Source organism: Girardinichthys multiradiatus, chromosome X (genome assembly GCF_021462225.1).
Source record: "Girardinichthys multiradiatus isolate DD_20200921_A chromosome X, DD_fGirMul_XY1, whole genome shotgun sequence".
Classification (NCBI taxonomy): domain Eukaryota; kingdom Metazoa; phylum Chordata; class Actinopteri; order Cyprinodontiformes; family Goodeidae; genus Girardinichthys; species Girardinichthys multiradiatus.
The window spans coordinates 34,975,404-34,989,741 of record NC_061817.1 but is presented as its reverse complement, the minus strand read 5'-3'; the positions used below and the strand labels follow the sequence as shown (position 1 = coordinate 34,989,741).

Here is a 14,338-nt window from a genome sequence, read left to right as displayed (position 1 = left end):
TCCAGCTCCTCCGGGGGGAGCCCAAGGCGTTCCCAGGCCAGCCGAGAGACATAGTCCCTCCAGCGTGTCCTGGGCCGTCCCCTGGGCCTCCTCCCAGTGGGACGTGCCTGGTACACCTCCCGAGGAAAGCGTCCAGGAGGCATCCGGTATAGATGCCCGAGCCACCTCAACTGGCTCCTCTCGATGTGGAGTAGCGGCTCTACTCCGAGCCCCTCCCGGATGGCCGAGCTCCTCACCCTATCTCTAAGGGAGTGCCTGGCCACCCTGCGGAGGAAGCTCATTTCAGCCGCTTGTATCCGGGATCTCGTTCTTTCGGTCATGACCCAAAGTTCATGGCCATAGATGAGGGTAGGAACGTAGACCGACCGGTAAATCGAGAGCTTCACTTTTCGGCTCAGCTCTCTCTTCACCACAACGGACCGGCACAGCGCCCTCATTACTGCGGCAGCCGCATTGATTCGTCTGTCGATCTCCCACTCCATTCTTCCCTCACTCGTGAACAAGACCCCGAGATACTTGAACTCCTCCACTTGAGGCAGGAACTCCCCTCCAACCTGAAGAGGACAAGCCCCCGTTTTCCAGTCGAGTACCATGGCCTCTGACTTGGAGGAGCTGATCTTCATCCCAGCCGCTTCACACTCAGCTGAGAACCGCGCCAGTGTGTGCTGTAGGTCTTGACTAGAGGGGGCCATCAGGACCACGTCATCTGCAAAAAGAAGAGACGAAATCCTCTGGTCCCCAAACCAGACCCCCTCCAGTCCATAAAAGTTATGAACAGGACCGGTGACAAAGGGCAGCCCTGCAGGAGTCCAACATGGGAACAGGCCCGACTTAGTGCCGGCAATGCGAACCAAACTCCTGCTCCGCTTGTACAGAGATTGGATGGCCCCTAGTAAAGGGCCCCCGATTCCATATTCCTGGAGCGCCCCCCACAGGGCATCACGAGGGACACAGTCGAATGCTTTCTCCAGGTCCACAAAACACACGTGGACCGGTTGGGCAAACTCCCATGAACCCTCAAGTACCCTGTAGAGGGTATAGAGCTGGTCCAGTGTTCCACGGCCGGGACAAAAACCACACTGCTCCTCCTGAAGCCGGGGTTTGACTATCGGCCAGACTCTCCTCTCCAATACCCTGGCGTAGACTTTACCAGGGAGGCTGAGGAGTGTGAGCCCCCTGTAGTTGGAACACACCCTCCGGTGACCCTTCTTAGGTAGGGGGACCACCACCCCAGTCTGCCAATCCAGAGGCACTGTCCCCGTCCGCCACGCAATGTTGAAGAGGCGTGTCAACCATGACAGCCCCGCAACATCCAAAGACTTGAGGTACTCAGGGCGGATCTCATCCACCCCCGAAGCTTTGCCACCGCGGAGCTTTTTAACCACCTCGGTGACTTCAGCCTAGGTGATGAAAGAGTCCAACCCCGAGTCCCCAGCCTCTGTTTCCACCAGGGAATGCGTGATGGCAGGATTGAGGAGATCCTCGAAGTACTCCTTCCACCGCCCGATAATGTCCCCAGTCGAGGTCAGCAGCTCCCCACCCCCACTATAAACAGTGTTGGCGAAGCACTGCTTCCCCCTCCTGAGGCGCCAGACGGTTTGCCAGAATCGTGGGGCCGCGGCACGCTTGGCCCCACGGTACCCGTCAGCCGCCTCAGGAGTCCCACAAGCCAACCACAGCCGATAGGACTCCTTCTTCAGCTTGACAGCATCCCTTATTGCCGGTGTCCACCATCGGGTTCGGGAATTGCCGCCGCGACAAGAACCGCAGACCGTACGGCCGCAGCTACGGGCAGTAGCATCGACAATAGATGCGGAAAACATGGTCCACTCGGACTCTATGTCTCCAACATCCCTCGGAATCTGGTCAAAGCTCTCTCGGAGGTGAGAGTTGAATACATCCCTGGCCAAGGGGTCCGCCAGACGTTCCCAGCAGACCCTCACTATGCACTTGGGCCTGCCAAGTCTGTCCGGCTTTCTCCTCCCCCAGCGGATCCAACTCACCACCAGGTGGTGATCAGTGGACAGCTCAGCCCCTCTCTTCACCCAAGTGTCTAAAACATGCCGCCGAAGGTCTGATGATACGACAACAAAGTCAATCATTGGTGCCAAGTGCACTGATGGACACCCTTATGTTTGAACATGGTGTTCATTATGGACAATCTGTGACTAGCACAGAAGTCCAATAACAAAACACCGCTCGGATTCAGATCGGGGAGGCCATTCCTCCCGATCACGCCTCTCCAGGTGTCACTGTCGTTTCCCACGTGGGCGTTGAAGTCCCCCAGCAGAATAATGGAGTCCCTGGGAGGGGCACTATCCAGCCCCCCCGACAGGGATGCCAAGAAGGCCGTGTACTCTGCACTACCACTCGGCCCGTAGGCTGAAATGATAGTCAGAGACCTCTCCCCAACCCGAAGGCACAGGGATGCGACCCTCTCATCCACTGGGGTAAACCCCAACACTAGACGGCTGAGCTGGGGGGGCGACAAGCAAACCCACCCCAGCCCGCCGCCTCTCCCCGTGGGCCACTCCCACGGGGAGTAGAAGAGAGTCCAACCCCTCTCGAGGAGATGGGTTCCAGAGCCCACGCTGTGCGTGGAGGTGAGCCCGACTATTTCTAGTCGATATCTCTCAACCTCCCGCACAAGCTCAGGCTCCTTCCCCCCCAGCGAGGTGACATTCCACGTCCCTAGAGCCATTCTAAGCATCCGGAAATCGGGCCGCCGAGGTCTCCACCTTCGTCCGCCGCCCAATCCTCTTTTGCACCGGTCCTTCACGATTCCCCCTGCAGGTGGTGGGCCCACTGGGGGATGGTCTCGCATCTCTCGTTCGGGCTTGGCCCGGCCGGGTCCCGCGAGGAGCAACCCAGCCACCAGGCGCTCTCCGACGAGTCCCGACCCCAGGCCTGGTTCCAGAGTGGGACCCCGGCCCCGCCGTACCGGGCGACGTCACGTGCCTCGATTTCGGAGTCGCCATGAGGGGTTCTTGAACCGCTCTTTGTCTGACCCGTCACCTAGAGCCTGTTTGCCATGGGAGACCCTACCAGGGGCATTTAAGCCCCAGACAACATAGCCTCTAGGATCATTCAAGCACTCAAACCCCTCCACCACGTTAAGGTGGCGGTTCAAGGAGGAGAGCAATGTTTCTAATAATTTTAATAACCGTATCGATTATAGTTAATAGTTATTTTAATAGGCATGTAAGAAGTTTTATGTCTATTTTTAACTCAAGAAGTTGCTCCTATTGACAATCATCTTATTAGACACCTCCTCCAGCTCCTCCGGGGGAAGCCCGAGGCATTTCCAGGACAGCTGAGAGACATAGTCCCTCAAGCGTGTCCTGGGCCTCCTCCCTGTGGGACATGCCTTAAACACATCCTGAGGGAGGCGTCCAGGGGAGCGGACCTCTCGATGTGGAGGAGCAGCGGCTCTACTCAGAGCTCCTCACCCTATCTCTAAGGGAGTGTCCGACCACCCTGTGGATTTAAATCTTATTTTTTAATCTTCTATATCAGAATAATTTTGGGTTTTTTGATCAGGTTGATTAAATCTTATAATTCAAATTCATAATTTGATGTCCAGTATTTTGGACTTTTAAGTCTAAACCCAGGGGTCAGACTGGGGACTAACTTTATTGAAGTAAAACAGTGTTTTAGAGTCAGTGTTTAAGTGTAAAATAATCTTTTAGAGTTTTTTCTACATTTTAAATAATTTGCTGAATATTATGTCAGGATTTTATTTGAAGTAACTTCTTAAGTTAAGACTGGAAATATCTCAACACTTTCTATCTAACCCACAGCTCTCATCTGCAGCAGCATGATCAAGCTTTAGACTAATTAAAACTCAGCTCATGGTGTAGCAATAGAAACTGAGCAAAGTTTGACCCTCACCCTTTTTTTAACTGCAAAATAGTTTGTGACTTTTACTAAATCTGATGCAATACCCAGTAGTTCTGTAGCCAATTTTTGATTTGTTAGCTTTAATTTCTACTCTGGGTAAAATGTTTTGGGTGACTTTTCTTAAAATAAAACCTGGTTTTTAGTTTGAGTGAACGAACAATAGTTCATTACTGATCTTTAAGCAACTTCATAGCTTTCAGCGTGAGGTTGGTCTAATAAAGCTCAGATACTATTTGTAAATCTCAGATCAGCTCCAACTAAACTCTGTAGTCAACATGGGCAGATTTATAGCGTGAAAACGACAGGCCAAATTAACCCCCCTTCCCCACTTTCAGTGAAACATAAACCTTCAAACTGCCTCCTAAGCATGAGATGTCAAATGAGAGGTGTGTATTAGGGGGGTCAGTCTGACAAATGCTGACATTGGTCTCCATGCAACAGTGATTTATGACACCCTGCTGCTTTGCAAGCAGCAGCCTGCATGTCTCTCGCCTTTCTCTACATCTCAAGTCACACTATTTATCTTTTGTTATCTAATGACCTTAAAATGTGTGCAGATATTAAGTTCTCAAGTCTGCAGAAAAACTGACTTAAATATTTGCTTCCCGGGATGCAGGGGTGCGTTTACAAAATCCACAATTACCCTAGGGGAGCAACTGTTGCTGCACGTCAATCTAGGAGAAGTCCATCATTAGAATTTTTCACAAGTGAAAAACGAAAAGCATTAGAGGATTGCAACGGCCCAGTCAAAACCCAGTCCTCAGCTGGATAAAAATGATGTGGGGGGACATGGAGCAGAAAACTCAATGAAATGAAGCAACATTGTAAAAACAAAGTGGCCTCAAATTCCTCAGCAATGATGACACTGATAAGGTTATACAGAAGATGGTTATTGAAAGATATTGCTTTTAAAGGTTAAACTTAATCTACAAGCCACTACATTAAAGGGGTAGTTGGTTTTTCCACATACTTATTCCGTTTTTGGCTTAGTTTGTCATTTTTCTAATCTTAAAGGCATTTAGACGAACATCTTTGCTTAAGAAATTCCTTCAAACCATTCTAGGAGAAACATACAACAAACAATTTAACTGCATAAATACCCAAACTTCATCCTCTGTTTTAAATTTTCTTTACAGAGAGAAGTTCATTCCAGTCCAAATCTCTTTCTCTCAGCTTGTTGTGCAGCCCTATAGCTCATGTTTTTCAAGCAGGCAGCAGAAGCCGGGAACGAAAACCGTCACGGAGGAGCATAAGGAACAGGGCGAGTCATTCTGAGAAGGATCTTTCTGATGATCAGAACAGACGCTGCTGAAGCTTAACACTGAGCCTCCCAAAAATAAAAGGATGTTCCTCACAGTTAGAGGTGTGGACTAAAAACAGCTGGACACAGGAAAATGAGGTGATGTAATGTTGACACAGGGATTGTGATGCTGGGAGGTTGACTCATGCCTAAAATACAGAGACAGATCCAGTTAGCTGTCATTCAAAAATGGTCCCAATGAAGTCAACTTGGAGACACACTAGGATAGCTTGTTTTTCCAACTGTTTAAACCTCAGAAATTTAGCTTGGTGCTCCTGACTGTTTAAGTGAGAGTGAACACTGTGGTGAGATTCAAAGAGCTTTGAAGAGCTTTAAAAAGAGACCAAAACTTTTCAAGAATATTGTGTGAAATTAAAAAGCTCTGCAGCTGCACAAATAACTTTGCTCTCCAGAATTTCTGATAGGAAGGTTTGAAATGGGCCTAAATGTGAAACAACAGATGAGTCAAGCTTAGGTTTTTTGTTTTAGACATAGGCTGCACAACTGCATGTTTAAAACAGGCTGACAACACCTGAACTGAGACTTATATTGAAAAACAACCATTTAAATGTGAATCTTAAAAACCTTCTTCGTGTTGGAACAGCATCGTCCTGAAGATGACATCTTCATGACGTTACATTAAAGTCTCTAGAAAACAGACTAACATCGTTTTTTTTGTTTGTTTTTGTTGATTCAAGCAAAAAACCCAAACAAGTAAAGTAATAAATACTTTATTTCTCACATTAGTAATAAAAGTGCAGTCGTCTGCGGGTCACAATGTCTCCTTTTTACTGTACAGGTTTAAGATGCACAACAAATATTTATCTTCCTTAAATAGGATTATGTACAGCAGGTCAAATCTGAGCATTATTGTTTGGTGAGCGTTACCAGGAAAAAAAATAAACACCACTGTTGATCATCGACCTCCTCCGTTGGCTGCACCACCGCCAGCGCCGCCTCCTGATTGGTCCTGGGCACCAGACATCATCAGGAAAAGAACGAGAGGCACGATGTACATCCACTGCAGAACATAAAATGAAATGAAAGATACATAACTAACTACAACAATTCATAATTTAAATAATGAGAATTAACTGTCATCACTTGAATGTATTTGGAAAAAGTTGTTGATTTATTTCATCCCAGATTAGGTCAAATTTTTTTCTCAGCAGAAGAGAAGAAAATGTTAACGTTCTTCAGGAGGGTGAGAGACTACATAGTCGAGGTCTCAAGGTCAAACACCAAACACATTTGAGCTTTACTAATTTTCTAAATGTTGGGATTCAATTCATTTTTAGAAACTATCAGCCAAAACAATTATTTGGTATTCGACGTCTGAGAAGGCTTCATAGAGAAAAAAGAAGAAGGAAGTGAAAAACTCCAGATTGTTTCAGTTAGTCTGGCTGATAAGTAAACAGAGAGAGGAGGAGGAGCAGGAAGAGGAGAAGAAGAGGAAGGACAGAATGAGCCACAAGTAAGGAAACTGTACTTCAGTGGGAATCAGCTCTGCTCTCTGCCGCCCCCTGCTGGGGGCTGTGCCGAATTGGTGAGCATGAGGAAGATGGCACCTCCCAGTATCAAATACCACTGGAACACAGCAACACACAGTCACTGGACACAGAGCAGGGCACAAACACAGCATAGAACAACACGAACAGAATCCAGACGAGCCAAGCGAGAGGACACAGTACCGAGTCGATCCGGACCACACGAATGTGACCCCAGTGAAAAACCTTACTACAAAATGTAGCAGACAAACAAACATGTCTGTTTTCTTTAAATTTAATTGTGAAAGAAGTGAAATAATTAAAAAAACAAGTGAAGGAAAATGTTGCAGCTCAAAGCTGGTTTTAAAATCTTTTGTTTTTGTTTGAGTGCCATGGAAGCCCAGATTAATAAGATGGCCTTAAGAACCAAAAACAGAAAGCATTTTATTATTTCAGCCAAAAACACTTCATGTGTTTCATGCTTTCTCTTTCATTGCACGAGCTCCACACGGGAAAGACATTTTGAAGAAGAATAAGATGGAATCACGGTTTCAAGGTATTACCAAAGTTTTAAAACAAGAACATAGAAAATGAATGAATCCCTTTTATTTAAAAGAAGAAAAGTAAAACAAATGTTCCCACCGCTGCTAAAATAACATGTTGATGTATTGGTGTAAACTATAACATTTATTTCTTGGCATTTTGATACAAAGACTTGTGAAAATCTACCTGAAAAAATAACCTATCCTTAGTAAATGGATATGTACCACGAGCTTTTAAGTTAGCTGTAATTAAACCTTTACTTAAGAAATCTTCGCTTGATCGAGATGACTTGAAAAATTACAGACCTATATCCAATCTTCCATTCTTATCTAAAATTCTTGAGAAAATAGTTGCTAATCAAATGTGTGAACATTTACACAACAATGACCTGTTTGAAGAGTTTCAGTCAGGCTTCAGAGCTCATCATAGCACTGAAACAACTCAGCTGAAAGTCACTAATGATATTCTTATGGCCTCAGATAATGGACTTGTGTCTGTTCTGGTTCTGTTAGATCTCAGTGATGCATTTGATCCAGTCGATCACAAAATTCTCTTAGAAAGGCTGGAATATGCTGTAGGAATCAGGGGAACAGCGGTAGGCTGGTTTAAATCTTATCTGTCTGACAGATTCCAGTTTGTTCATGTAAATGATAAATCATCTTTAAACTCCAGGGTTAATTGTGGAGTACCACAGGGCTCAGTACTTGGGCCAATTCTCTTTACTATATATATGCTTCCAATAGGTCAAATTATCAGGCAGCATAGGATAAATTTTCACTGTTACGCTGATGATACTCAGCTTTACTTATCCATAAATCCTGATGAACCCAACCAGTTAGACTACAAGCATGTCTTGAAGATATAAAAACTTGGATGACTTTAAATTTTCTGCTTCTAAATTCAGACAAGACCGACGTTGTCGTCGTTGGATCGGAGTCTTTGAAAAAGAAACTGCTTAGTCAATCACTTAACCTGGATGGCATTAAATTGACCTCCGGTAATAAAGTAAAAAACGTTGGTGTTATTTTTGACCAGGACATGTCATTTAAATCCCATATTAAACAGGTTTCTAGGATTTCCTTCTTTCATCTCCGGAACATTGCCAAAATTAGAAATATCCTATCTAGGAGTGACGCTGAAAAACTAGTCCATGCATTTGTTACTTCAGGGCTGGACTATTGTAATTCTTTACTATCAGGATGTCCACAAAATGCAGTTAAAAGCCTTCAGCTGATTAAAAATGCTGCAGCAAGAGTTCTGATGAAAATTAAAAAGAGAGATCATATTTCTCCTATTTTAGCTTCTCTTCATTGGCTCCCTGTTAAATCCAGAATATAATTTAAAATTCTCCTCCTCACATATAAAGCCCTTAATGATTTAGCTCCATCATACATCAGAGATCTGATTGGTCCATATGTTCCTAACAGAGCACTTTGTTCTCAGACTGCAGGTTTACTGGTGGTTCCTAGAGTCTCTAGAAGTAGAATGGGAGGCAGATCCTTTAGTTATCAGGCTCCTCTCCTGTGGAACCAGCTCCCAGTTTTAGTCCGTGAGGCAGACACCCTGTCTACTTTTAAGGCTAGGCTTAAAACTTTCCTTTTTAATAAAGCTTACAGTTATAGTGGCTTAGTTTATCCTGAGCTATCTCTGTAGTTATGCTGCTATAGGCTTAGACTGCTGGAGGACATAATGACCACTTTCACCCTCTTCACTACATTCTCACACTACTCTCCAATTTTGCATTATTTGCTGTTATTTCAGCTTTTAACTTTGTTCTCTCTTTTCTCTTCCTAGAAGCTACACCTGGCCTGACTCTGTGTCTACCTGTGACACCTTTCTGGAGAGGGGAATCGTCCAAGCTTCTGCTGACAACAACTTAATGCTCACTTTCTACTGATGATCCACATGGCCCTGTCTTTTAGTGTTTAACCCTTTCTCTCTCCTAGACATGGCGATTGACTGAGCTTTTACTGTAACTAATTATATGTGCTCTCTTTCAGACTCTAACCTTGAAAACTGGCTCAGAGTTTATCTGTTCTTTCTTTCTAGGTGAAACGACTAAAGGAGCTACATTCATTAACATTTACTTTTCCTTCCCATAGAAAGGACTCCTGGATCAGTGCTTCTTTGTTCTCTTTGTGTCTCTGCTCTGTTCTCTCAAACCCAGAGTCGGTCGTGGCAGATGGCCGCTCACACTGAGCCTGGTTCTGCTGGAGGTTTCTTCCTGTTAAAAGAGAGTTTTTCCTCTCCACTGTCGCTACATGCATGCTCAGTATGAGGGATTGCTGCAAAGTCAACGCCAGTGACTGTCCACTGTCTCTACATGCTCATCTGGGAGGAGGGAATGCTGCAAGTCACTGACTGGATGCAATCTGCTGGGTTTCCTTAGATAGAAAAACATTTTATCCAATTTGAATAAATAACTGAATCTGACTGAACTGTTCAATGATTAGGATTAATTGGAAATGAACCTGACTTTTGTGAAGTGTCTTGAGACGACGTGTTGTGAATTGGCGCTATATAAATAAATTGAAAATATATCATTAACACTAATTTTAATAGTTCTCAAGTGCTTTTTGTGTCAGCCAGCAGACCGGCAGTGCACAGCAACGTGCGTTACTTCATGATCCAGAGAAAACCTTGTCACTTTCTTCCGAGCTCTTATTAACAGTACTTTAAACTCTAACAATGGTATGCCAGAACATTTGACCTGATTAACCGTCGTTTTATTAACCTTATTATAAACCCTGATAGCTTTTACAACCCCATGCGTAGTTAAAACACATCCCAGAACTTCGGGTTCAACCTCCAAGCCTCATCAGCAGCTTCAGAGGCCTCATGCTCTTACGTATTTGGCAAAGAACGACTTCTGCTCTTGCGTATTCTTCCCTTTCTTCTCAGATTCTAGCTCCATCCGTTCCAGGAACAGAGCCGTCTCTGGTCTGGAAGACAAAGAATCCAATTAATAAATTTTCAAACAAAAGCTTGAAACAGTAAAAACCAAAATCTGCACACAAACACTTTGGTATATATATATATATATATCTTTGTGAGGACGTAGTATTGACTTCTATTCATTTTCTATTGGTTTTTATACCCTAACCGTAAACCTAAGGTCATGGGTACATAGCTAACCATTAACGTAACCTAAAATCAATTCACATCTTAGTCCTAAATCTAAGCATTAGCACGATTTGCATTTTGAGAACCTGGACAAAATGTCCTCACAATGCTAATTTGTCCAGACAACGATGGTGTGTTGTAAAGTTTTGGTCCTCATAACTTTTTGACATACTTTTTCAGATTCAGCTGCGTTTGTAGTAATTTAAAATGTGAAATCCCGATCCTAATAGTCGACTATCAATGGTGGGCAGGTTTTAAATATGTGAGCTGAAAAAAAAAAAAAAAAACTGGATGGATGGATGGAAGAGAGGAGGACACAAAACATAAGTAGAGAAGCAAGCAGGAAAGGAACAAAGGACTCAAGGAAAGTAAGGAAGGACATGGACAAAATAAGAAAGGACACAAGTGAGGAAAGAAGGAAGGGCATGAGGGAGGAAATATACAGGAAGCACCCAAAGGAGGGAGGGAACAGAAAGGAAGGACAAAGGTAAGGATAGAAGGATGGACATACAAGACAGAAGGAGAACACAATTAAGGAAGGTGGAACACGAGGAAAGGAAAGAAGAAAACAAAAATAGACACAATAAAACAAGGAAAGGAAGGAAGCAAACAAGGAGGTATAGAAGGAAGGGAGTAAGGACACAGGAAGTATAAAAGGAAAGAAGTAGGACATACGTTTTAGACAATGGGACAGAGAATAAAGTACAAATATTTCTGATGCTTCTATTTTTGTAGTTTTCAGACGTGAAAACAATGACACCAAATTCCAAACCGTGTCGTAAGTGTGTTAAAACTAATGTTTTAATAGTGTCGTAGCTTCATGAAATTCCTCTCCTATGACCAGCTGACTGACAGCTCACAGCAACATGTGGGAAAAAGTCTTCTAACTGTCACCTTAACAGTTAACAGCAAGAACAATATTTATCTTTTAGCTACAGCCATCAGGCAGCCAAATCAGAACCACACTGATTACAAAGACGTTAATAAACACTAAATATGTCTGAAACGTTTCTAAATAACAAACGTATCTCTAAACGAGAATCACAAAAAGCTTCACATCAGCTGTAAACAAGAAAAAGAGAAAACACTGATGGTAAACTGACCCTGGTGCGTTTACAGGAGCAATGATGCTCAGAGTGGTGTTGAAAACCTCAAGATCAACTTCGTCCTCGACCTCGGTGCCTCTGCAGGCTCCAGGTAAAGTCACAATGGAGACACCAATGAGGTATCCAGAAACGTCACTGTGAAGCGTGATCACGTCGCTTAGATGGGACTCAACCATCGCACACTGAGAACCACAAAGCAAACAGATTGATTACTTCATTTCCTTGGAACCATTTGTCTTCAAACATAAAATTAAATCTCCATTTTGATAAAGTCTTTCATAGAAAAAACCCTACTCGATTTATTTGAGTAATGAGCAACATTTTTGATCCTATTTTGAAGATGAGCAGTTAAATACATACAGCTCTGACAAATGCTGTGAGATGACCTTCCATCTGCCACTCCGTCTGTCTGTCTGCTTGCAGGAAAACTCGAGGCACTCTGATTCTGTAGAGACCATCGACTGCAGCCACTTCCTGAGGAGACAAATCAAGCATGTCACAAATCCATGTTTCTGTTGTAAGACCATTCGCTTAAAAAATATATATCTCCCAGCAACGTTTTGTCATTTTCCACGCCTAAAGATTTCTGTGAAACATCAGTGGGTTTGGCCATTCAGTCTGCTGTTTTCAGATCACTGATTTACCTTCAGTTTGGCTCTGTCCTCCTCTGACAGCTGGTTCTGAGTCAGAGAGACGCTCGGCTCCCGACCCGTTTTCAACAGCAACGATCCACGAGACTCAAACTTTGCTACATCATCTGAAGAAAATCAAAGCCTTATACACAATGAGCATAAATAACTAAAATGCAAGCAGTACAATTAATAAACTTTCTGTAGACTCCCTAGGCTACTACTTTTTAAACGGTAGCTCTCTGTCTATCTGCCTCTCAACACATTTGACTCACACAAAGGGTTCATGATTGACTCCACGACTGCAAGGCGCCCAACCAATCATCATCAACCCTTCACCACCGTGATTGACAGTTAGCATGAGGCGTTTGAGCTGATATGCTGTGTTTGATTTCCTCCAAACGTGGTGGTATGCATTATAGCCAAACAACGGTACTTTGGTCCAGTCTGTCCAAACAAATTGTCCCAGAAGTCTCGTCTTTCGTTCAGATGCAGATTTGCAAACCAAAGTCATGCCACCATATTATTTTTAGAGAGAAGATGCTTTCTCCTTCAGCTCTTCCAAACAAGACATACTTGTTCAGTCATGAACTTTTACCAGGCTAACAGTAAAGTCTGAAATTAAACGGTTTATTTTTTGTTTCTTTGAGTGTTGTATAATTTTAGTGTGAATTTGCTGTCATATCCGCTACTGGGAAGATTAGCAGCTGTCTTAAATGTTGTCTGCTTGTAAATAATCCTTTTCACTGCAGAATAAAGGACTTTTTGTCCCATTAAACCCTTTCAAGTTGATGGGAAACAGCTGTCCTTTCTCTAAGGTAACTGCTAATTACTAACACCTCGGCATTGTGTTAACAGACACCTGTTTGCTCCAAACTGTCAAAACTACAGGTGGCCCCACAGATAACAGTGGCAAACATGCAGCTATACAGGCATTCATTTATGTGGTCCACTAATTTGAACATCTTTAAAAGTATTTAAAGCAGTTTAAGTGCAAAGCTATATTAAAGTAACTTAAATGTATTCTGATTTATGTGTAGATCAATTTAATAGGTAAATGTGAAATAAAAGAAAGACAAAAGTTAACGACTTTCTTACACGCCCAAATTACAGAACCCAAAGGTAAGCCTGAAAATAATGCCTGATTTACCCCGGGTAATAAACATATCTAGAAAAATAAAAGATGGAATGTGTTAGCTTGATGAGCACAAGGCTGCTTATCTAGCAAATTAGCATGAGCAATGATCTACATAATATACCTTCACAATTAAAACATTTACTCACCGAGTTCAAATGAGTGCTCAAGAGGCACAGAGAAACCACTCAGCTCAGTCTCCAACGGATCACCAACCTGAAAATAGTAAAAAAACAAAAATCTGCGTTTAGCCTCAGTGCTAATGCTAAAGCCTGAGCAAAAATAAAATAACCTGTTTGGCTTATTGTAAAAAATATTCCGAATAATCACTTATTTAACTCTTACCCTTCGGCCGTTATTACAGCAAACAAAATCTGCGCATACGACGAACAAAACCATGAAAATAAGAGCAATTTTAAACGGTGACAGACGAGTCATTTTGCCAAATGTGGATAGCGGAAGTTGGCTGAAATGTAGCAACATAGCAACATCCGGATTTTCAGAATAAAAGCGGTGCATTAGATGATCACATTTGATCCCCGGCCAGGAGGGTAAATCTTTTTTTTTTTTTACTTTTACATTTTATTTTTATTTTTCAGTGGGGAAATTCAGGTATACCTGCAACAAAGTATCTGGCATGCAGATTCACACCTGGTAAAATATAATATAACAAAATGAGAAGCAAGAGACTGTATAGTAAAGGCAAATTTACAACATAAGAAAAATTATTCTGCAGTTATCAAAAATATCATACTCAAGTTCAAATAAATGTGGATGTGGATAAGTCTGATAAAGCTGATAGTTAAAATGGTTTAGATTATCCTGAGCTATCTAGGACATAATGACCATCTATCTAGCTGGTTATGCTGCTATAGGTTAGAAGAGAAAGGGCCACCTTTACCTTACTCTCCTCTTTTTACTCTCTTTCCTTTCTACCAGCAGTTATTGCTGCTTTTAACTTTATAATAGTCCACACTATTCCCAAAGAAAGTAGGCCTACTCAGGTGCCAGGAGTACTTTTGGACAGCGAGTACTGCTTAGTTGAGAGTTTGTCACAGACAGAGCTGTTGCTGTTCTGTATGTACTCTGTTTGTAACACAAGGTGGTCCTTGTCT

General features: G+C 43.2%; 1 protein-coding gene across 2 annotated transcripts; it reads right to left on the bottom strand.

The window, feature by feature from the left end:
* Positions 1-5,915: 5,915 nt before the first annotated feature.
* LOC124862368 (ER membrane protein complex subunit 10-like) lies at positions 5,916-13,726 on the bottom strand. 2 transcript variants are annotated; one of them, XM_047356241.1, is made up of 8 exons: positions 13,569-13,726; positions 13,373-13,439; positions 12,104-12,216; positions 11,820-11,933; positions 11,457-11,641; positions 10,079-10,172; positions 6,690-6,787; positions 5,916-6,221 (listed from the first exon to the last, which is right to left on the bottom strand). In XM_047356241.1, exons 1-7 carry the CDS (start codon positions 13,704-13,706, stop codon positions 6,701-6,703), a joined length of 798 nt encoding a protein of 265 aa, XP_047212197.1. In that variant the 5' UTR covers positions 13,707-13,726; the 3' UTR covers positions 5,916-6,221; positions 6,690-6,700. The 2 variants fall into 2 exon arrangements, with proteins under 2 accessions (XP_047212197.1, XP_047212196.1); XM_047356240.1 differs by lacking the exon at positions 6,690-6,787.
* Between the last annotated feature and the right edge of the window lie 612 nt (positions 13,727-14,338).

Bases quoted from the DNA above. Each gene is read 5' to 3' on its own strand.
- LOC124862368 (XM_047356240.1), bottom strand. From the start codon at position 13,706: ATGTTGCTACATTTCAGCCAACTTCCGCTATCCACATTTGGCAAAATG. The intron at 11,934-12,103 runs GTAAATCAGTGA...TTGTCTCCTCAG, and splicing joins AGGACAGAGCCAAACTGAAG to GAAGTGGCTGCAGTCGATGG. The intron at 11,642-11,819 runs GTATGTATTTAA...TGTGGTTCTCAG, and splicing joins TCACAGCATTTGTCAGAGCT to TGTGCGATGGTTGAGTCCCA.